At 45.8% G+C, this 21,816-nt stretch overlaps 1 protein-coding gene across 1 annotated transcript in view; it reads left to right on the top strand.

Annotated features, from left to right (window-relative positions):
* Positions 1–11,301, top strand: part of LOC149358912 (sodium-dependent nutrient amino acid transporter 1-like) — a 35,928-nt gene extending 24,627 nt beyond the window's left edge. The window contains exons 8-17 of the mRNA XM_089571099.1: positions 149–281; positions 536–670; positions 1,513–1,616; positions 4,084–4,217; positions 5,388–5,503; positions 6,073–6,201; positions 7,131–7,230; positions 8,133–8,233; positions 8,949–9,107; positions 10,433–11,301. Coding sequence (XP_089427225.1) covers positions 149–281; positions 536–670; positions 1,513–1,616; positions 4,084–4,217; positions 5,388–5,503; positions 6,073–6,201; positions 7,131–7,230; positions 8,133–8,233; positions 8,949–9,107; positions 10,433–10,618 — 1,297 coding nt within the window. The 3' untranslated portion in view covers positions 10,619–11,301. The remainder of the gene's footprint in view (positions 1–148; positions 282–535; positions 671–1,512; positions 1,617–4,083; positions 4,218–5,387; positions 5,504–6,072; positions 6,202–7,130; positions 7,231–8,132; positions 8,234–8,948; positions 9,108–10,432) is intronic.
* The last annotated feature ends 10,515 nt before the right edge of the window (positions 11,302–21,816 follow it).

A 21,816-nucleotide genomic window follows, 5' to 3' on the forward strand; every position in this document is an offset into this window, starting at 1 on the left:
CATCCATTCATCCCGTCCATTTGGATGTAATCAAGTCGGATGTTTATGCATGTGTCCTGTGGAGCGTCCTGTAACTGATACGAACAAAAAGAATATATGCTTTTTCCATAAGCATTCATATTGAGTTCGACCGAATTCCTTCTTGCAGAAAGTACGTGCTTCGCGACTCTGGAGGTTTCACGTTACCATCGGCGCTAGACTGGCGGATGGCGTTGTGTTTCCTCCTTGCCTGGATATGCGAGGCGCTCTCCACGTACAAGGGCATCCGCTCTGTGGGCAAGGTGAGACTGCAGCTCCGCACTGAACGGTCAACTAAGGCAAACTGCAATTCTAACATTGGCGGTCTGCACTTTCAGCTCATGCATCTCAGATGAAGCTGAAAGGATATCATTTTGCATTGCAGAAATGCAAGAGATGTTGGTAGCTTGTATGTCTTTCCCTGGGTTGTCGCTTTTCTCATTGGTAATGTTAGCCTGGTGTGCAAGAGTTCGTGACTCCTAATGAGACTGTTTTCCTGCGTTTGGGCATTCAAAAGGTGGTGTACTTGACGTCTACGATGCCGTACGTGGTCATGATCTCGCTGCTCATCATCACGTGTCTTCAAGATGGCGCGTTCAACGGCATCAAGGCATTCTTTGTGCCACACTGGGAGAAGATATGGGAGATTGAGGTACGTGCACGTCTGTTCAAACAGGTGGTGATTTTTTATCCGGACGTCTCTGATGATATGAAAACAAGGTTCTTTATGAATTATTCGCTTAGTTCCACTAATGTCATGCTTAAAATGAAAATGTTTTCGTGCCGGTAACGCTCTCTTTGAATGAACCGTTAGCTGGTCATCTGACGCCTAGGTCACACCAGATCCCGGTGATTAACAGCAGAACCAATATCGCGCTAGAAGTCACCTATTCATTTAAAGAAAAGTTGTGGCAGGTGCCTAATTCTGTTTATTTTGGGATACTATTTGCATAACTATAAGGCCTTAAAAATTCAGGCATTATTAGTAACGTTCAGCCTTATATAAAATTATCGAAACCTACGATACGAGTTGACGATATGGGCTTCTCACCGGATGTACTCCGTCACTGGCGGGTTATTGCAACTTCTGAAAATTGAACATTGTGAAAAAGGCTTAGGAATTGAAATATGATATACGTAGTAGTCGGGGTGGAGTTAGTGAATTGAAAACTCTGCCGGCTTGAGGATGAAGGATGACGTCAGGAAAATAAGTGGAAGCCATTTGCTGGAGCGCCGCCTTTGTGCTGTACTTGCTGATTCGCTCTCAAGTCGCATCCGAATATTCACTTTTTTTTTGTTTTATATTTCTATGTTGAATTTGCCTTTCACATTTTAGCGTTTTGCGAAGATCAGTAATTAATGAATTTGTTTAGAAGTATATTTTCTTGATCTAACACAATTCACTCTACTTCGGACATTAAAGAAATTTCCGAAACACACATGCTTTACCGTAATGCTGATTGCCTCAATCTTATTGCTGCTGCTTATTCGCAGGTGTGGTTTAAGGCTTGCGAGCAGTCGTTTTTCTCCCTGACCACGGCGTTCGGTCATCTGATAATGTACGCCAGCTACAACGACTTCAGGCACCAAGTGGGAAGGTAAGCTTCAAACTCGGCTTTGTCCTTAAGGCGCTGTACTCGACGCTTGGGCGATGTAACAGCTCTCAGGCGACAATGTCTCAAACGCCGCGGATAGAAAAAGGATATCTGTGCTAGTCAAGGGCGTCCGCAGAATTTTTTGCAGGGGGGGGCCCCGTTGGTTGTTGGCGCCGGAGGGGGGGGGGGGGGGGGGGTATGTTCGTAGCAAAAAGGCACTATTTGCGGAGTAAATTTATTTATTTATATATAACTAAAATTTAAAAAAAATGCACACATGAAAGAGAAATTACAAACAGCAAATTAAAGCGTGGCTAGGAGAGGTACATTGGAGTTTATCAACGAAGAAACAATTAAAATTAATAAAAAATGCAAAAAGATACTATCACTTCGTGGAGAAGAGTGCTCAGTCTTGCTGCATACGGGTTCTCGACTCACCCGGATTGATGACCAGCACACAGCACAACATGTTCGCAAACACGCAACTACAGTCACTCAGTCAGTCTTCCTCGAACAGCAACTGTAGGCGCCTCGGATTTTTTTGGGCGAATTGCGTAATTACACGTGTGAGAAATTCACTTCTGTGCTTCATTACACGCTCTCGGTGCACACTCATCATACACATTGATTGGAAAAACTGTTGAACGCGTACGTTGAAAACAAAAGATGACTATATATACAACGAAAACTTATTTACATGATAAATGCACGCTCGCAGCTTCATACACCTCGCTCCATCTTGCTCGCGCATCCGCACAGTCGAACAACCGCACACACACTGCTCGCCGCTCGTCGTTTTCTCGTCCGCTGTCTTGGTTGTTCTCAGCTTCGCTGACAACCGGCCACTAAAAACATCGAAGCACAAACACAGAGGCGCGCACTTTGGGGGTGAAAGGAACGCCGCGCAACTTCCGAGGGGAAGGGACACTCGCCACTCCGGTCGGAAAAATTGTTTTTGTGTTTTTATGGGGTTCAGAGCCCCAAAACGACTCAGGCTATGAGGGACGGAGTAGTACAGAGTTCCGGATAATGTCGACCACCTGGGTCTCTTTACCATGCACTGACACGCACAGTACATGGGCGCTGTTGTGATTTGAGGCCCAGCCAGACGGTGACAGGCGAGCCAGGCAGGCGCCATCGGGCTGCGTTGACCAAAGGTAGAGTGTACTAGAATACCAAAGGCGCTGGTTTTCGCAGAAGACGCAAAGAACGCTGGTGTGGGGGCGCCTCTGGAGACTGCGTCGCCGTGAACAAAAGCATCTAATCCCCTTTGCCGGAGATTCTGAAAGCGGCGCTTCTACCGAACTGCACTCTCCCGTGGATCGGAGGAGACAGCGAGCGGCGGCGGCGCCAACTCATCGCCCGCTTGCCCCTGAGCAGCCCGACAAAGCGGGGGTGGACACGGCTGATTTGTTCTTCCCTCCTGAAGAATTCATCGGTGACCGGCGTAACGATAGGTGAAAACAAGATGCCCCGTACACTGTCTGCCTCCGTGTCGCTATCTCTCTAGACACCCATCTCAAGACGGCTCGAAACACATGCTCGCCGGTGCCGCTGTATGTCTGCAACAGCTAGGTCGCCCTTCAGTAGAGCTAACGATGGCGTGGTTTGAAAACGGCGGAACGACGCGCTCCCGGACTCGGCATTTCGCAGATGTGACCCAAAGCGTGGAAGCGGGGCTGCTTTTACCCTTTTGGCTGAGCGCACCACCGCCCCTGGCGTGCGGCCATCACTCACGGTTCGAGTGAGTGATTTTCCAGGGGGGTGCAGCCGCCCCCCCTTGCCCCCCCCCTCCGGACGCCCATGGTGCTAGTCGAACTTACACAGGTTCGAAAATCATGCACCGACGTAAGTTTTATCCGACAGTGCTCTTTTCAACACATCCGGCTTTGTGCTTTACTTTAAAATGAAGGAATCATCTTGGGCTGCGGTCCTGTCCACCTAAAATATCAGACACTGCTGAGGCCATGCAGTCGAAATATATTGCGGAGGTACACAGCAATATTTCAGGCCGTATAGATACGGTTTGTGCTGTGCAGCGTTACTTAGAATAATGCTTATTCCTGCACAAAAAAGGGGCAATTGAAGCTGACAATCGAAGCGAGAATTCCGTGTCCTTTATGCGTTCGTCTAGTTTGCGCAGTTCCTCCATGGATTAAAAAAAAAATTCACCAATCAGCCAGACAACACACTCTTTGCTGAAGCGGAGATAGATTTTTGTGAAATGGACATCGCACTGAGAGGCTGAAATTACCTTTTGTTCTTAAACTCAATGAACGCCATAAACGGCTTTGGACAACCTCTAAGGAAGAAGTCGCAGAGTTTCCTGATTGATCACATCTCCCTTTCAGGAGTATCTAAAATCGAAACGGAACAGACTGTTATACTAGGCGGTCATTCTGGCGCCATTTAGTCGTCCTCTGCCTCCTCCCGTACTTACCGTTTTCTGCTCGGCGACCCCACTCAACAGGGACGCCTTCTTCATCAGCATCGCGGACACCATGACCAGCATCTTGGCAGGGTGCGTTGTGTTCGCCACCCTGGGATCTCTGGCACACGACCTCAACACCGACGACATCTCGCAGGTGTTGAAAGGGGAATCTGGTAAGAACCACATAGCCTCTGGTAGAAAATGAAGCCCCAGCCGAGATTTGCTCATGACGAAAGCATGAATAAACTGGTTCGAGAATTAATTCAAGGGGTAGCCTTTGCTGACAGTACCGAAGGGTGCGTGAGCACCTCACAAATTATTCTTGCTGAAAAGGAAAATGTCTTGCTGCGTGGTACTCAAGCGCAATGAGTTCAGTTTTATCCTGTTGATTGTCTTCTATGTATTGCGGCCTTTCAAAGCAATGCATATACGTTGTTAATCAATGTCGGCGTGCTGATTATTCTCTTGTGTAATGTACGAATGTTCTACGCTAGCAGATCTCGATTGATTGATTGAAAACATATTTATTGGCTGAATATTCTTAGAACATGTGGGTGGGCCGCCTAGTCCGGTAGTCCACTGGTTTTTTCTGCTGCGATTTCAATTATATTATTATTAATATTATTATTAGCAGATTTTGATTAATATGTGCCAATAGACTTAGACTCATTCTGTCCAAGGGTTACAATGTTTGCTTACTGAAGCATGTATTACGGAAAGCGACTGAAATGTGGTTTGCTCTCGAAATTCGGGCAGCTGAGGACGACAGTCTGCAAGACATGTTGAAATTTCTGCCATAATTATACGTAAGTTCCGCAAAAAAAAAAAAACAAAAAACGTGTTGTAACACGTCATGGGCACTTGAGGAGTTAAGCAGAGGATGGCCCAGCCTATTGTCATCAGAATTCTCTAGAGCGCCCGCCCACGTATTTCATTATTCACCTATTAATTAGGTCCCATTCAGCTCGTCACCTATCCTTTTCATAACTTTGCGGTAGCAATTCTGATATAACAAGTCATCCAGGGCATTTTGGCAATTTCCTCGCTAGCATCTATGGTCTCCGAAGGCCTTCATGCATTGTCCTTCTACAATAAGTGCTGTTCGCAATCTTCCGGCCTTTCTGCTTCGAGACGATGCTATTGCACTCACGTCTTCGTTCCGTAAATGAAGTAATTCCGCTGGGCAGCCTAAATGACGTATTTTCATTTTTGTATAAAAATACCACTTCGTACTCAAAATGAATTTCTATAGTATGAGTGTCTGCAGCTATAGCGATATTTCCCCCTTGGTACACAACCATGTCGTAAGGTCTCTTTCCACCTCTGTTTCCTTGTTTGCGCAGACCTTGGCCTGGCATTCGTAACGTACCCGGAGGCGTTGAGCCGAATCTCTTTCGTGCCTCAGCTGTGGTCCGTTCTCTTTTTCCTCATGCTCTTCCTCCTTGGACTTGGCACAGGAGTGAGTATACTACCACTTTGGAGTAGCCGGGAGAGTTTAATCCCTACTGGTTAACGAAACAAAATCAGGGCTGGACATGAGGCCAGTTCCTTTGTATTAACAGATGGTGTCGCTGCATATCAGATTGCCATCACGCATGATTGCAATGCTCCGAAACTTTTTTTTTTATTAATCATATCCATGTTTCCAATACACTGTCAGTTCTTCTGTACGACGCAAGTGGCATGACAGTCAACTAACCTTCAAATTCTCGACCTCTTAGAATGCCTTGAGTTTAGTAAATTGGGCTTGAGGGGAGTTTCTGCACAGTTATCATCAAAGAGTTCGGGTAGCAGTGTTATAATCTGTGGCGCTGACGTCACGTTGAGCAACAACTATTGTAAACTAAGTTTAGAATGCGCGCCTGTTTGTTGGTCTCGTCTTTGTGTTCATCGTCACTGTAGCGTAATTGTGTGAAGATAAATAAATGTACTGAACAAAACTGAACTTAGAAAAACTACGTCTTCTCCGACGCCGTGGTACAAAGCAACCTTTTCTCACTGAAGCATCTCGCCTGAATTCTTTCTCAGGTCGGCGACGTGCAGGCCGTGACCACTGTGCTGACCGACCAGTTCCCTGGCCTGACAAAATGGAGGAGCCACATATCGGTCGTGTTCTGCGTCATATGCTTCGGGACGGGCCTCATCCTCTGCACCGACGTACGTTACACTCAGTCAGAACTTAGGAGGAGCGCGGGCTTCTGAAACGTCTAGTGTGGAGGCGCTTACCCCTATGCCACTAGCAATGGGACAGTATATCAGGTTCCTTCCATTTACCTTCGCAGCAGTGCCATGCGTTCAACTTCGACGTGTTTCTTCTCTGGAAGAAGATAAAAATGTTGTATCGTTGTTCACGATATCGCTGAATTGGAACGCCGCTATTTGTTTTTATTACTTGTTTCTCTTTTTTATTTTTTAAATTTTCTGTGCTCTTCACCTTCCGCCTTTTCTTCCTAATCCTGTCCCATACACACAGCAATATGTAGATTGATTTGACAAGTTTTCTCAAATTTCTGCTTTTCCATTAAATAGTACGTCCCCAAGCATGCGCGCCGAACACGCTGCTAACGTACCAACAATCTGGATCTCGGGATCAAGCGCATCCGAATAGGTTGCTCCGCCCGCCCCGCAGTTCCTTAGGTGAAGGCCACAATGTCCTTCTTTTTTTTTTTCTTCCACAACATGTATTCTTGACCGTGTATTCACGTTCCATTGTCTCCTGTCCTCTTTCCTCCTCACGCTAGCTATTCAGAGTAGCAACTCACTAGAGCTGGGTATAAAGAATTGGTCTGGAATATTTGCAACTCAGATCAATATTAACGGGCTGGCAATGACATTGCCTTTGCCTATAGGCCAAGCAGCTGTTCATTAATGGTGAAAGCGTCGATGTAAAGGATGCGGTAACTGTGCATGGACAGACATCTAGCAACTTGCGAATCATAAGTGCTTATGGAACGTGGATGTGGTACTGAATACTGTATAAGAGCAGTTCAGTTTTTTCATTGTTTTTGTAACCTTCTCAACCTGACTTCATAGAAACTATAATGTCTCCAGCAGTTTCTTACTCTATTTTTTTTTCTTTCATCCAGAGCGGGAATGCAATGCGTCTTCTGTTTGACAACTACGGTGTCGGCCAAGCTGTCTTCTTGTATGCCATATTTGAAGTGGTTGGCCTGATGTGGATCTACGGTGAGCGAAACAGACGCTTGATTAGACTTTCATAACGAGCCTAAAAACTTGCTCAAGTAATGTTAATCATGTAACGTGAAACCTAACGAGTGTAATGCATGCATCCAAGTGATAACTAAAATTTTGATTTAAAATCCTTGTTTGAGCGATTTGATCCATGCCATTAGTTTTTTAAAGTGCGCGAAAAGACAAAAAGAAAAACAAGGGAAAACATTACGCGTTACTAAATATGTATTCGTTCTTTTTGCGCCGTCTGTGAAGAATTAAAAGCAACCACATTCGAAGGAGTTAGAGAAAAACAATCCGGAAAATATCATCAATATCACATCAAGTTTACGTAATAACGATACGTAATACCGATAGATACGTAACAACGAGAGATACGTAATAGGGAGAGATGCGTAATAGCGAGAGATGCGTAATAACAAGAGAGACGTAATAACAAGAGAGACGTACTAACGAGAGATACGTACTAACGAGAGATACGTACTAAGGAGAAATTGCGTACTAAACAAGAAATTGAACGCGCAGATATCAATTAAAAAAAAACTGCAAGGCATTCCATGCAGGCTTGTTAAAGCACTGCGCATGAAATAGCAAAGAAAGCGGCACGAGAGCAACACTGTGGGCTATCATAGAGCACGGCATGGTAGAGCGCTTAGGATTACCTTCGACCACGAGAGGCTATTTAATGTGCGCCCAAATCTCACTGCATTCCATCGAAATGAAGACGCCGCGGAGTTTATTGAAGCCACGATATCGGGCTCAGCAGCCGTGCATTCGCCATTGAAAGAGGTTCTGCATTAATAACCTATCTAGCGTTCAGCCTTCAAGCAGTGTGCAAAGAATATTGGACTCGTTTTGTTCTGGGCTGTATTTTGAAGTGAAATTCTTTCTTTCAGGCATCAGGAACGTTATCAGAGACTTCGAGTACATGCTTAACGGCAAGATCTCGTGGTACTGGAAAATCACCTGGGGATTCATCACGCCAGTATCTCTCATCGTAAGAAGAGCGCTTTTTTATTGGACGACATATCACTTGTAAAGTTTTGAAGTTGGTTGTGCACTCCTGCATAAGCAACGAAACAGCGGTCGTTGAGCGACCGTGCCACATTAGCTACAGATGTTTTTGTGAGCCGCCGCCGTAATATCCACAAATCAAGGGAAACAGAGCGTATCCACTGTTCTACATTTCGAGATTGTAATGCTTACTGTCTCAAATTTATTTCGATTAGAAGCATTTCCAGTCGCACCGGCAGCTATAATAAAGGCATGCTAGTCGCTTTTTGCTCCATGTTTATGCGTACAGTGCTATTAAATGACTTGTCAATGCTGTCTGCGTTGGAAAGGCAGCAAAGGTGTTTGGAAGAACAGCTACCATCTAGCATGCACAAAAAGGCCGATAAAGATACGTATGCGAATGCAGTTCCTTTAGTTATCACAACATAGTGCACTTTATACCACTTAGTGGGTCGTGTGAAGAGCTTTATAGCACAGTTATTTTGTTTCATGTCATGCCAAAAGCAAAACAGTAGGCCAAAGATCATAAATATGCAAACTGCTCCGGCCAGTGCCTTTCGAAGAACGAGAAATTAATAAGATAAGCGCTGCTGTGCTTTGTTTTTGGATGTGCTTTAGGGGCCAGTCTGCAGTCTGATAAAAGCACTGACTCTGGCGTCCGTGCAGTAGTGAAACGTGTGCACATTCATATGTCGCAGGCAATCTTCATCTACGGCAACGCCACCGAGGGGAGTGCGTCTAGTCTGCCGCCGTTGGGGCAGGTCATCGGCTGGGTCCTGGCGGCCATCGCCATCGGTCAAGTCCCACTGTGGATGGCCATCACTTTTGCCAAAGCACCGGGCGCTAACATCCTTCAGGTGCGCATTCCTTGCAAAGCAGGTCCTGGATTGTGTACAGTGCCAGTCCAGCAAGCGACCATGTCACCGTACCGATGTGTTTCTCAGTAGATTAATGAGAATAGAAATGTGACTTGCACATAGGACGCCTGATCGAAAGTTTATGCATGTTGAGATGCACTGTTCGTTTGTTCTCTTTTTTTCTGATGGGAGTAGTTGTAGCAAAACACTTTGTTTATGAGCACAAATGACGTGCTCGAAACACGCTTCGCCTGTCGCACCAGGCCGAACTGATACTCTTCACGAGAACAAAACCAGCCAGGTATAACAGGAGGAGAGGACTGGAGATGAGGGACAGGCTCAGAAATTGAACTGAAACACGACAAGACAGTACAAGAGAGTGTGCAAGATCGACATAGAGTTGAAGGCAGTTGGGGCTGGAGGGGTGAGATCGAAAGCGGTATAAAAAAGTATTGCAGTTGTAGCAAGTCTGTTTGAATTTTACGAAGTATATGTTGCCCGGGAAATCAAGAAGCGGAGATGTGGGGAGGTATGGGAGACTGATAGGGGACTGCCTGTTTTTAACTTTCCCTTCTAGCAAAGGTTCGTATATGCAGCTTTTGTTGGCTTCCTTTTCCATAAGAAGTCGGAGATTGTGTGCCGATACTAATGAGACCCTTTGGACGAGGGCAATACGAACAATTTTGTTTCCTCCTTCATACTCCCGCGATATGTTTGGACATGTAGCCTGTGCATTCAGCTGCACTCTCAGTATACAACAATGATGTGGCTTGTGATTTGGAGCATACTTCGCAGAAATGCGAGAACGTGGTAATATGATACAACGGCGCGAGAAGCGGGCTTTGCTGTGTGGGATAAAGGGGGAGGGGGGGGGGGGGGGGGGGGGCTGTGACACGTGTTGTAGCAGAAGGAGACGAAAGTAGTGTAGCGCATAATTCACAACAACAGTTGTTCCAGCTGCATTCTGTGCAAGCTTTAAGGAGACATTGACAGTCCAGAAAGATTGGCCACACAGAGGGGTGCGATAGAGTGGTGTGTTGATCTTCTTTGATGGCCGAGCCTGGGAGAGATAAAAATGCGATGTTCTAAGGAGTTTCAAATTATATTTTCAACATTAATACAAAAGAATATCCGTACGTATGCCGTGCTCAAGTGTCCTACACTTCGACTATAGCCTGTAGGTATACCTGAAATTAAGTGAGCCTCGCACATTCTACTTGCTATAAAATAATAAATATTTTGTGATGCTGACTCTTTGATGACCGCACAAACATTTCTTTATAAATCAGTTTTTATGTCGCGTCTGTCTCTTGCTTCGCTCGCAGAAATTGAAAGCAACCTTTTCACCAACCGAGAACTACGGCCCCCGAGACCCAATGGTTCGCAGCGAATGGAACGCGTGGAAGCAACAGCAACAGAGACCAAATTGGCGATCTGCAGCACCTTCTCAGCCTGCCTATGAGATGAATGGCCAGGTCAACCCAACCTTCACGCCGGACACCAGTGCTTAGTTTCTAGTAGACGCCGAGTGCACCCTTCAAACGTGCCCTTCCCGAGGGTTGGTGCTACATTTTGGATGCGCTGAACACGAACTATGGTGGGCGCTTCTTGAATGGGTGGACTTCACCGAAGATTACCTTGCTTCGAGTAAGCAAGCGATTTGCTCTCAGCATAATGCTATCACGAGGGGCCCTTGCCATGAAGAGACGTCCTGTTGGCCAATCCAGGGAACTCAGGAACCGATCTACCCATCCGTCAATCTGTCAAACCGTTTAAACCCTGTGGTTCATCATGTAGCATGCTCGGCATAGGCCAAAGAAGAAATGCTGAACCTTCTGGAGCCTGAACGGAACGCCGTTGAGTGATGAGTTGAAGCAAGAGCGTGTGGCCATGGTGCGGGTGGCAAAATGGTTGTGAGACTATAGCGTGCCGACGACTTCCTATTGTGCCTTTAGGGAAGAAAAGACAAATTTTAATGCGGTTTTTAAATAAGAGCGTGCTCTCACGTTGTCTTAAGTGCTTGCCTCCTGAACTGACACTGGTCAGCGCAGCAGAAATCTGTGATAAAACTGCATGCGAACAAGTGCTGTGCTGTTCTTCCTCCACTGCTGCCGTGATCGCAAGACTGCATCGCGTTGAGGCAGAAACAAGAACAAAACAAGGGAACTGGAATAAACAGTCCTGCTCAGCGTTCGCTCAGTTTTCTGCCTTTTGATCCCGGTAAGGAAGCTGGGACATTCAAACAAACAAAAAAACCCGACTTCTTGACCCTTTCTCTCTCTCTCTCCAGACAAAACATGACAGCGCCAGTGTTGATGCACCCCCCTCCCCCCCCCCCCCCCCCCCCACACACACACACTCTCATTTTGTAACAGCAGTTCCTGTATAGTGTCTGTCGCAGCAGGAAAAAAAGAAAATTCCAGGATGGGTACGCTTCCCATCAGTGCATTTATCAAGCGGAGCTATTTATGCTTTTACGATTTGATTTTACGACTAGTCAGTTTGGGATTGCTTCTCGTCTTCTTTTCGAGGCATATTCACGGTGACGTCATGGCGAGGGGATAACATTGGCGGCTGGATGGACTGCAGGCGGCTGGATGGACTGCACTGAACGGCTCCGTTTACGTTGACGTCACGGCGTTTGTCACGTGCTGACCAGTGCCGTGAGGCTGGTCATCACACTACCAGCTGTACTACTACTCCAACGTCGACGGATACAGCGGGAGTAGTCTACTAACAGCTACGCCGTAAAACGACGATTCCCCCCTTTCCTCCCCTCTAGGACCACTTACTATCGCCTGAACAGAAGGTGAACGAGTTAGCGCCATTTTGAAAAATTCCCAGTGCTTTTGAAAGACATGTACGGAACAAGAAACACAAGCGCTAAACTCAGACCTATCATTAGTTATTAGTTATCAGACCTCAAACTCAGTTATAAATCTCAGACCTATCATTAGACATCAGTTGTCAATGAAGTTATAACGGATACAGACTATAAAGCTTCAGCGCACCTTCCGTTATTTTGTGATCGTCCGTGTCTATCGCGCAGTGCGTTTCTCAGAAAGAGCCTCTGATGAATGATAGTAGTCACCGTCGTTTTACCTGCTCGCTGAGGAAAATGCGCCACTTGTGGTCATTGAAAGACACAGGGCAGGCAAGGACGAGGAAAAAAACTACGCGAACAGTTAAGTCTCCTGAAGAGGAGTACACGATATCAACAGATTTCACGTTTGTCCCCACCTCTGTTGCAACTTGTGCGTGTATTTGCGTCACTTTCTTTCCAATCCATCAACTGCCATATTCGGACTACTGGCTGCTGTAGCAGGTATCCGCTATGCTGTTAATTTGTCGACATTTGCGTATATTGCATTTTTTACGGCGCTGAATGTCCTTAATATATAGGGCGCACCGCGTCTGTTCGTTTCTTCGCGCCAAGGCAGGCCTGCACATACATACAGTGTCAACGGTACAATTGCTCTCTCACCCTCCCGCCGGGCAGATATCGCCTTGACCAGGCGTTGGGAGAGGTTTCTAGAAAGCTCGAGTCGCGACTTTCCGACCCGGCGCCGCCGCGCACGAAGTGGAGAGGGCATCACCAGTACTCTCGAGGTTACGCGCTTTCCGTCACTGAAATTTTCTCCTAACTTCTCGAACTGTCGACGGCGCGCGCGTTCGAGATTCCTTCCGCGCCACGCCAGCTTTGGAAGTGTGCGCCGATTTTGTGACAGATAATCTTATTCGTGTTTACTGAGCACTAAAAAAATTCTGAACACGTGTTGAGCTGCACATATTCCCCAAAGAGTATGCCCATTCACCACAGGGCACCCAGTTCGCCTGAACAAATTGGAAAACCCCAGCTGCTCTGCCCTGAGTCCTGACCTATATTAAGACAACCTGGTCCACGTATACTGCGGTGCAAGATCCCTTCCAGGACCTCAGACCTTCCTTCCAAGGGGGCAGAAATGCTGGCTTTCTTCTACCACAAGTCAGGTACTCGTCAAGTGGGCACCATGGGGTATATCAACAGGTATGATCAGGTATGAGAGTCTATACCGTCCCGAAGGTGCAGTCGTTTCAACAAAGTCGATATTTTGAATCTACAACCCTTGAAGACGGTGCCATAGAGACGAGAAGCACTGCTACACCTCCTAACTGCCGTTGAGTGGCTGTCTAGGAGCGCGACAATGGCGACCCAACATTGCTTGATATAAAATTTAGGCATGCTCGTTCAGCAAGTTCTTGCTAGGCGGGGGCGCACTTCTGTGTGATGCAAGCGCTGCACCGGGCAGAAATTAAACCTGTTTATCAGATGTTTTGGATGTGTTTTAACGCAATAGTAGAATGCTATTCGGTGGTGGGGTTCATAATGCTCGTACTTGTCCTCTGAGTAGCCTGGGCGAGTTGGTAGGTACACATTCTAAAACAGCGCGAACAAGACAAGGACGACGGAAGGAAATGTGACTGGTGGCACCTACGTATGAGCCTTGGCCTCCTAGATCGAGCATCAAGGCAGGCATCTGCTGAATCCTCACCACCCTTTTCCTCTTTTTATCGCTTTTATGGCCATTTACACCTTATGACGTCGACCGCTTATGACTACATCTGCCACTTCCTTCCTATATATTGTGCACATCTTGCTCAATGACGTTTAGTTGTAAGTCAGCGCTCGTGTTGTACGTTTCCTTGCGTCGTCCTCGTCTTGTTCGCGCTGTTTTATAATGATTGACCTCTAAGGCTGAACAACGCGGCGGGACTCGGGCAAATTCAGCAAAGCCCTGCCTTGATACTCGATATAGGAGGCCATAGCTGATATGTGGGTGCCACCAGTCTCATTTCCTCCCGTGGCGATCTAGTGCCACCGGCTACCCACTGCTTGTCTAACGGGTACAAGGCTTCCTGCGGCCTGCATGGTGTTCGGCTTTTCTGGGGTGAAATGCTTTGGGAACAGGGTCTTTGACCAAACCGAGCAAATGATAATTGTCCTTTGCCTATAACTTGGCGGTCTTGGGTTAATGAGTGACTTCGTGTAGCGATCCGTTAGTGGAGATCAGTGCTGTCTTCTATATTAGCGATAGCTCGAGATTCATGATTTAGACTTATGGCACCGTACATCACTGCCACCACTGGCGCATTAATGTTTCACACGATTGCTCGTTTTGTACGAATATTTGTACTATTTTTTCACGCTTATCATTCTGTTTGTGACGCGATATGCGACCAGATTTATCTCGAAGGACCGCAGCCACGAACGACTGCTTCCACATTGTTTCAGATTGCTGTTGTTGCTTTGGCGCCTAATCTCAGTGGTTCCTTGCCAGCTTTAAATCGAGCGCTGCCGATAGCGACAGACATTCCGTTCCACGACGGCCGAGCACGCTTGTTACTATCGCCACCACCGAGTGATCGCCACCACCGAGTCAGCACCATAATACGTTTCTTTAGAGTCTTTTCTTTGTCTTTTCTGACTGTACGACTGCCATCACCACTACGTGGCGGTACTATCACTACTCGATTCGTATTCGATTCGGAAGCGAAGATACACATTCGTATTCGACTCGGTTTGGAAAATGTACTATTCGCACACCCCTAAATTGTTTTCCAAATACCGACACCGAGAAAAACAAATAGTCGGCCACATTACACAAAGACTGGGGGGAAAGGGAAACCCGTGCCTTCACAGCACGAGTCAGTCCAGAGCTGGCCTGGCAGAGCACACTGGCAGAGTAGGGGAATCGCTTGTTTTACGTCTGTGTCGTGAATAGAGCAAACAACCAACTTTAAAAATGTATTCGCCACTTTGTATCAAACGATGTGTAAAACAGGACGCCAGAAGCTTTCACTCTCTCCCTCTTTATTTCCCTTTCCGCCTGTCCTCAAATCACTGCAGGCCTCCCTTCCATGGAGCCAGGCTACAAACACTGAGTATCGTGCTCCGTTTACTTATGTCCGCACCTATATGTCACGGCTGTGTGACTACAGCCGACCCGTCTTTCCTGTGATGTCATCTCGGCTGCCGCTGTACTTGTTGTGTCGTCAGTAATTGCAGTGCAGATGGGCATATTCCAAAACTTATGTGCACCAAAAACTTGCGATTATATGAAAGTATTTAAAATCAGAAACAAGCTGCTGCCTTTGACTAGAAGACAATGTCGATGCTGTGTTTGACTAGAAGGCATCGCTCCCGCCTCGACTTCGTTAGCCTGCCAACCTTTTGTTAATTGATTTAACCATCTTTTCCTTAGAGCCGTCATTCGTACCCCCTTTAAGCCTTGAGGCATTAAGCATAGCTATTAATAAAGAAGAAGAAGAAGGTCTGCGGTGGTCACATCTACGCAGCTAGCAGCAGAAGCGTTTGCCGTTTTCTAGAACAAGAGAACGAGCCAAATTTGAGCCATGCCATTTGTACATGTGTACTTGGACACTTGGAGAATGCCAGGCGCACGACTCCGGGGAGAAACGTGGAGGGATGCAGTAATGTCGTCGTTGTTAGTTCTATGCCTTGAAAAAGTCGTAAAGCCGCGAGTTTTTCATTTCAAAGTTTTCTTTGTATTACATGAAAGCCTTATTGTCCACCCCCGAAATTTATTTTCTAAGGATAGTTTATAAGCCTGGAAAAGATACATCTGCTTTGCTCGCCAGTTAGCCACCAGTTTGCATTACAGGCTCCTTGCTTTGTAGTTGCAGAAATTGCGACAGTTTTTGCGCACGCGCGGGAGGATTAGCAAGATATAACATAATGCTAATCGCTCAGCATCTCGTAACAGAGAGCGAAAGTAAAGCTTGTGGCAAAACATCATCACAATAAATTACAAAAATTGCGTTTCTGTTTGGTGGCGCCACCTCTCGAGTAAGCGAGAAGACACGCGTACGTGAAAGCGCTTTTTTGCTGTGGAGAGAGGGCACCACATTCGCAATACTCTTCCCATGCGCTTTTTTTTGCGGGTGTTTTGAATTCGTTTTGCATTTACTTTTCACGCGCAGTACTTTTTAAAAAAGATCAAACCCGCAAAATACGTGGCCGCCTCTTAGGGCTAGTGCTGCTGCAAGCACATTTAAGTTCTTCCTTATTCTGTCTATCGCGGCGTGATTCGGAGTAGCCGCATGATTTTTATGCTCTTGAAATAATTATCACTGGAAATCAGACGAGTTTAAAAGCGGTACGTAATAAATTTCGCAGTGTGCCGACCAACAGGTTAGAATCGTTTGTAAGCTCCTCTTGCACTTCACATTCGGCAGCCTTTGACCTAAAAGGTATCCATGCATCCATCAAGCGCTAAACTCATCTAAAAAGCTCTCAAAGCCACTTTTGGTGACGTCACATTAGTGATTTATTGGCAGTTCTCAAAAATCATCTGCACTTAAACAGATTTTTACCCAGGTAACCATTCTAGAGTTTGTGTACGTCTGGAAAATTAAACTGAACTTCGTACAATAGAACAAAACCAGATATCAAGATCAAATATGCGTTAAATATGTATTTAGATTGCGCGCATATTCACGATTTGGAATAGAAATTGAATATTTCTTGTGATTGATATGCATTCGATTGAAATTCTTATTTGGACGTAATAAGAGTATTTCACCCATAGCCAAGTCGTCTTCTATCTTTTAAAGAATCTTGCGAAGATTGCATCACTATATAAAGTGCTTGGTGGAGTAGAATCTCATCTAACTCGTTTTCGGCTGGCTGTCAAATGCGAGGTGCACTAATGTCATCATCGCCATATCATCACTATTAGGCTAAAAACGTGCAATGGAGAACAAACGCCTTGCTTGACCTGCGCCAGCTCAATATTAACCCGCGCAAACATCCTAATCTCATCAACGCCGCTGACTTTCTGCTGCCCCTCTACGCTTGCGTTCTCTCGGAATCCAGTTCCACTCCGTCATCCTGAGGGACCATCGGTGATATTTCCTTCGCATTATACGCCCTGCCCACGCTTACTTATTCTTTTTCATATTGACTACGAAATAATTAACTCGCGCATGTTCCCTGACCCGCCATGCTCCCTTTATCTCTTGATGTTACAGCTATCATTTTCACTTCTTCTGCTGGCTATGCTGTCCTCAACATAAAGCTTTTTTCGCTAGCCTCCAAGTTTTCAATCCATGGGTGAGCATCGGTAAGGTACAACAGTCGTATATTTCTCTTTTGAGAGATACTGGTAAACTGCCATTCATGATCTGAAAGTACCTGCCGAATGCACTACGCCCCGTTCTTATTCCTGCTTGCTTGTCCAGGTCCTTAACTATGCTCTGCAATTCTTCATGAACTTTTATTTCCAATTATTGATAATTCAATTCGCTGAAAACCTCCTGCAAAGTTTAAACACGCCGTGAATTGTAGTGGAGAGATCGTATCTACCCCGCCTGACAACCTTCCTTATTGGTATTTTATCACTTTCCCTGAGGAGGACCATGGCTGCTGCGGAACCTCTATAGATAATTTCCAGTACCTTTAGATATGCCTCTTCTACAACTCGCAATGCCTGCAAAACAGTCGGGGTTTCGACTGAGTCAAATCCCTTCTAGTAATCTATGAAGGCTAGATATCGAGATTGCTTATATTCTGCGCATTTCTACATCCCCTTATTGATGGTGTGTTTATGGCCTTCCCAAAGCCAGAATCGTCCTGTGGTTGATTGAAGTATAAGGTTTTCATGGTATAACTCGATTAGCGCTTGCCTTAGTAAATTCCAGGTAAGCCACAGATAGTAAGCTGATTGGTTCGTTGTTTTCAAGTTTTTGACAACCATCCCCTTTCTGATGGAATAAGACGATACTAACATTCTCTCAACTAGCACTAACACTAGATGTTGAGAGTCACTGCGTGTACACGGTGGTATGTTTTCCGAGCACAGCGCCCTACTATCTTGGAACAAATTTACAGTCACGTGATGCTCACCTGCCGCTTTTCGCTTTGCACTGCTTGCACAGCCTTCTTTACTTCCTCTTTCGTAACCTTTGGCTAGAGAATAATCAGGATGCTGGCTTTGTCAACAGCGGCTTGATTATTCCAGGGACTGTATATATATATATATATATATATATATATATATATATATATATATATATATATATATATATATATATATATATATATATATATATATATATATATATGCAATTCCTCAGCTACTTTAACTACCCTGTACATAATGGCAATGACATCGCCCTCCTTAACTCTTACGCCCATGCCTAATTTCCTTTTGACCACATTTAGGCTACCTCCATTCTTTGGAGCCTGCTCCATCCAATCCTTAATAATTCTCTTACGTCGTTTACCTTTCTCATATTTATAGCTTTCTCTTTTATTAGCGCCCCCCACCCTCTCTGGGTCTTCTCTCTCCCTCTCTCTGAAATGGGAAAAAAGAATTTTCCCCTCCCCAATTTTCCACCTGCCAACCGAGGCTTCAGCCAGACAGACAGACGGAAATATTTTTACAACATGGGGGTTTAATGCTAACGCATTAAAATAACCTTTTTGTTGGCAGTAGTGGGTACGGTGACCCATTAAGCCCGTTACAAGGGTCCATGAGCCTCTTACATACATATGACAACGATAACCTCCTTTAAGTGCGAGGCCCTTCACAACTGACGCTGCAACTCGTCTCACGTCAATTGATCGCCGCCTAAATTTTTTCGTCTTAACGGCACCTTGGGAGTTTCAGAATAGTGTGAAAGGGGATAACTCCTGACTATAGCTTCACGGCTCTAGAGGCTCGTGTACTGTGCGATGTCAGTGCACGTTAAAGAACCCCAGGTGGTCGAAATTTCCGGAGCCCTTCACTACGGCGTCTCTCATAGCCTTAGTCGCTTTGGGACGTTAAACTCCATAAACCAAACCAACCATCTAAAGTGAACCCTATGGCCTAGGAGCTTTTGAGCGAAGCTGTAAACGTCTAATTGATCATCTACAAACACCGCCTGTGAACGAATGCTACGAATAGCGTTAGCTGCAGGTTTCTTAAAATTAGAACGATCGAGATTGCTGTTGGTTGCTTTACAGATGCCATGATCCGCGTATCAAAAAGAGCCGCGCATACAGTCTCAGGTTCAAAATGGCGAGAGAGAAATAAAGAGGGTTAAAGCGAGGCTACTGAAGATTTATTGTCCACGGAGACGCCACAGCGCCTGCGTCTGCAAGTCCCCTCTTTGAGCTTAGCCATCCCCCCCCCCCTCGGCATCGCAAACGCGATACGCCGCTCTGGAAGCGGGAAATTCTCGGATGTGTTTATGCCGTCGAGCGTGTCAAATATGTCGCGAGCTCAAAGGCTGCCGCCGCTCGTTCGTCATCTCTTAACTGACAGTAAATGCCGCATGTGAGACCCGCAGGAATCCGCGGTGTTCAAACGTGATTAAAAAGAAAAAAAAAATAAATTATGGTTTCGAGTATACTCCTGGCATTTACAGCCCTGTCTGAAGAAGGGACCGTAAGTGGAGAGAGGACACTGTGTCAAGGAGCCGAGGAATAACGTTTGGGCGCCGAGCCATACCGGCGGCTTCACTTTCTAGGCCAGTTAGTTTTATTGTTAGCTTAATCATTTCTCGCCGTTTTAACTCTCCCCGTAACGCCAAATATGCGGAACGTATCGTGGAGTGAACGTTGTGCTGTTCGAGTAATAGTTAAAAAAATTGTGTTGGTTATAGCGGAAGGAGCATCAGAAGAGGAGAAAGGTGGTAGCGATTAGAAAAGGGTGCATATATTCACGTACGGCATACTAGATGAGTTACAATTTGTGTGTACACTGAATTTTATTTTTAGAGTTTTTTGGCAGGACCCGGATCCGATTGCACCGTAAGCAGCTCAATACCCACACGGGCTTATCTAAAATTTGATGATGCCACTAATCCGTCTATGCTGCAGCACACAGGCTCGTTCGCACTGGGCGAACCTTGGATAAATAAAAAGAGATAGATGCTTTATCACTGCAACTCATGTCCGGGCCACGTTTGAGTCTGCAAAACTATATTTTCCATCCTGTATAGATATGAGTCGATCTGTATGTCCTGAAGAGATCGGTACTTCCAGGAACGAATCTGTAGAGTCGAAAATCTCTGTTTGAAAAAGTACCGCATTTGGGTGTTCGATGCAGCTAAAACGAGAACAAAGGAGGGTTCTGAAATCTGGATTTGTATATATAATATACATAGTTCTTCCTTTCTCGCTATCACTCCCCTCTGTTCTTCACCTCGGTATCCTCTCCCTGTCCCTTTTATTTCCGTCGGCAGCTGCCCGGGTACTTCAGATATAATATAGCAGTTGCCACGGCTAGCAACATCTTCTCCCGTTTTTATTTGATTTTGAATTCATAAGTAAACCGCTAAGAATAAAACTTCGGAGAGGCTGCATTACAAGAAAAAAAAATAAATTCCACCTTTAACCACTCCTGTACACAGACATCACCACACACTCTTAATGCCTTGTGCAAAGAAATCTAGGGCAAGGAAAGAAACAATGGGGGGGGGGGGGGGGGGGGGGGAAGAGGCTGGCGGTGGAAGGGGGGTAGCATGACTTCAGGCAGCTACCTCCAGGCTTACAAAAGAAGAAACAAGATGAGGTGTGACTACAGCGTCGACGACTTTTCGCGAACGTCATACCTGTGCTTCAAGATCACTGCCGTTGGAACGACTCAAGTGACAAGGATCGGGTGCGGCAGAAGCAAGCGGTTTAGAACTCGTTTCACTTGGACGCGCGCGCGCCAAGTAATCGGCCGACATTCCGCGCGAGCTTCGACATGAATCGTGAGCCATTGTCTCTCGCGAATGATTCACCTGTTCTCCGGTGGCCGAGAACTTCGGCAGGGCAACATCCGCTCGCGTCAAGTGTCTCGGAACGCTCGTACACGTCTCTTTCGTCCTTTACACGTGTCTCGCGACTCGTCGATGACGCCTGTCAGGTGGGGAGAATGACACTGCTCGTGTCACACCGTGATCTACAATACGCGAACTGTGCTCGCAAAAAAAAAAAAAAAAATACGGACGAGACACTCATGGAACAACTGCTGCACAAGTGCATTCTAGGGGTGTGCGAAGTGCACTTTTTCAAAACAGATTCGAATACGAATAGTGTTGCCTAGAGTTGAATCGAATAATAACGAACCGAATCGAACATGATAGACTGACACGTATTCGTTTTGTGAATATTCGTACAAGACCAATAATCGTGCGGAAAGACGAAACGCTATAGCGGGAGTTGGGACACGGCGCTGTTATTTATGTAGTTATATCTATAGCTGTAGTTGATTTTCCCTCTGGATCTTACATTTATAAATATTTTGATGATGATAGTTATAGAATGCTTGACGTCTTGCAGATTCTATGTTGTTAAAACACGTTGCTAGAGACCACTTCCGGGAACTTTGACTCTTTATTAACAATTAATGCAAAAAAAAAAAACAAAGATGCAAGCAAGGAGAAAACTTTACATTTGGCTTACCTGTAGTGTGAAATCGCTTTACAAGCGATCTTACACAAGCTTTACAAGCGAAGAGTACTGAAATCGCTTTATTGTGGCTCTAGCTACCAAGAACCTTAGAATTTCGGCCGCGACTCACATGATCCCTCAGTTATCTCGAACTCTGCGTGGCTATCGGCGCTGCAGTATCCGATGTGATGAGGGAAAAATATGCATCAGTACAAGCAAGAAGCTTAGTTGCCTTGGGCTATATGCCCTATCTCGCGCTGGCTCGTCTTTCGCGGCCGCATG

The sequence above is a fragment of the Amblyomma mixtum genome, chromosome 2, assembly GCF_055824585.1.
Source record: "Amblyomma mixtum isolate Tamu chromosome 2, ASM5582458v1, whole genome shotgun sequence".
Classification (NCBI taxonomy): Eukaryota; Metazoa; Arthropoda; class Arachnida; order Ixodida; family Ixodidae; genus Amblyomma; species Amblyomma mixtum.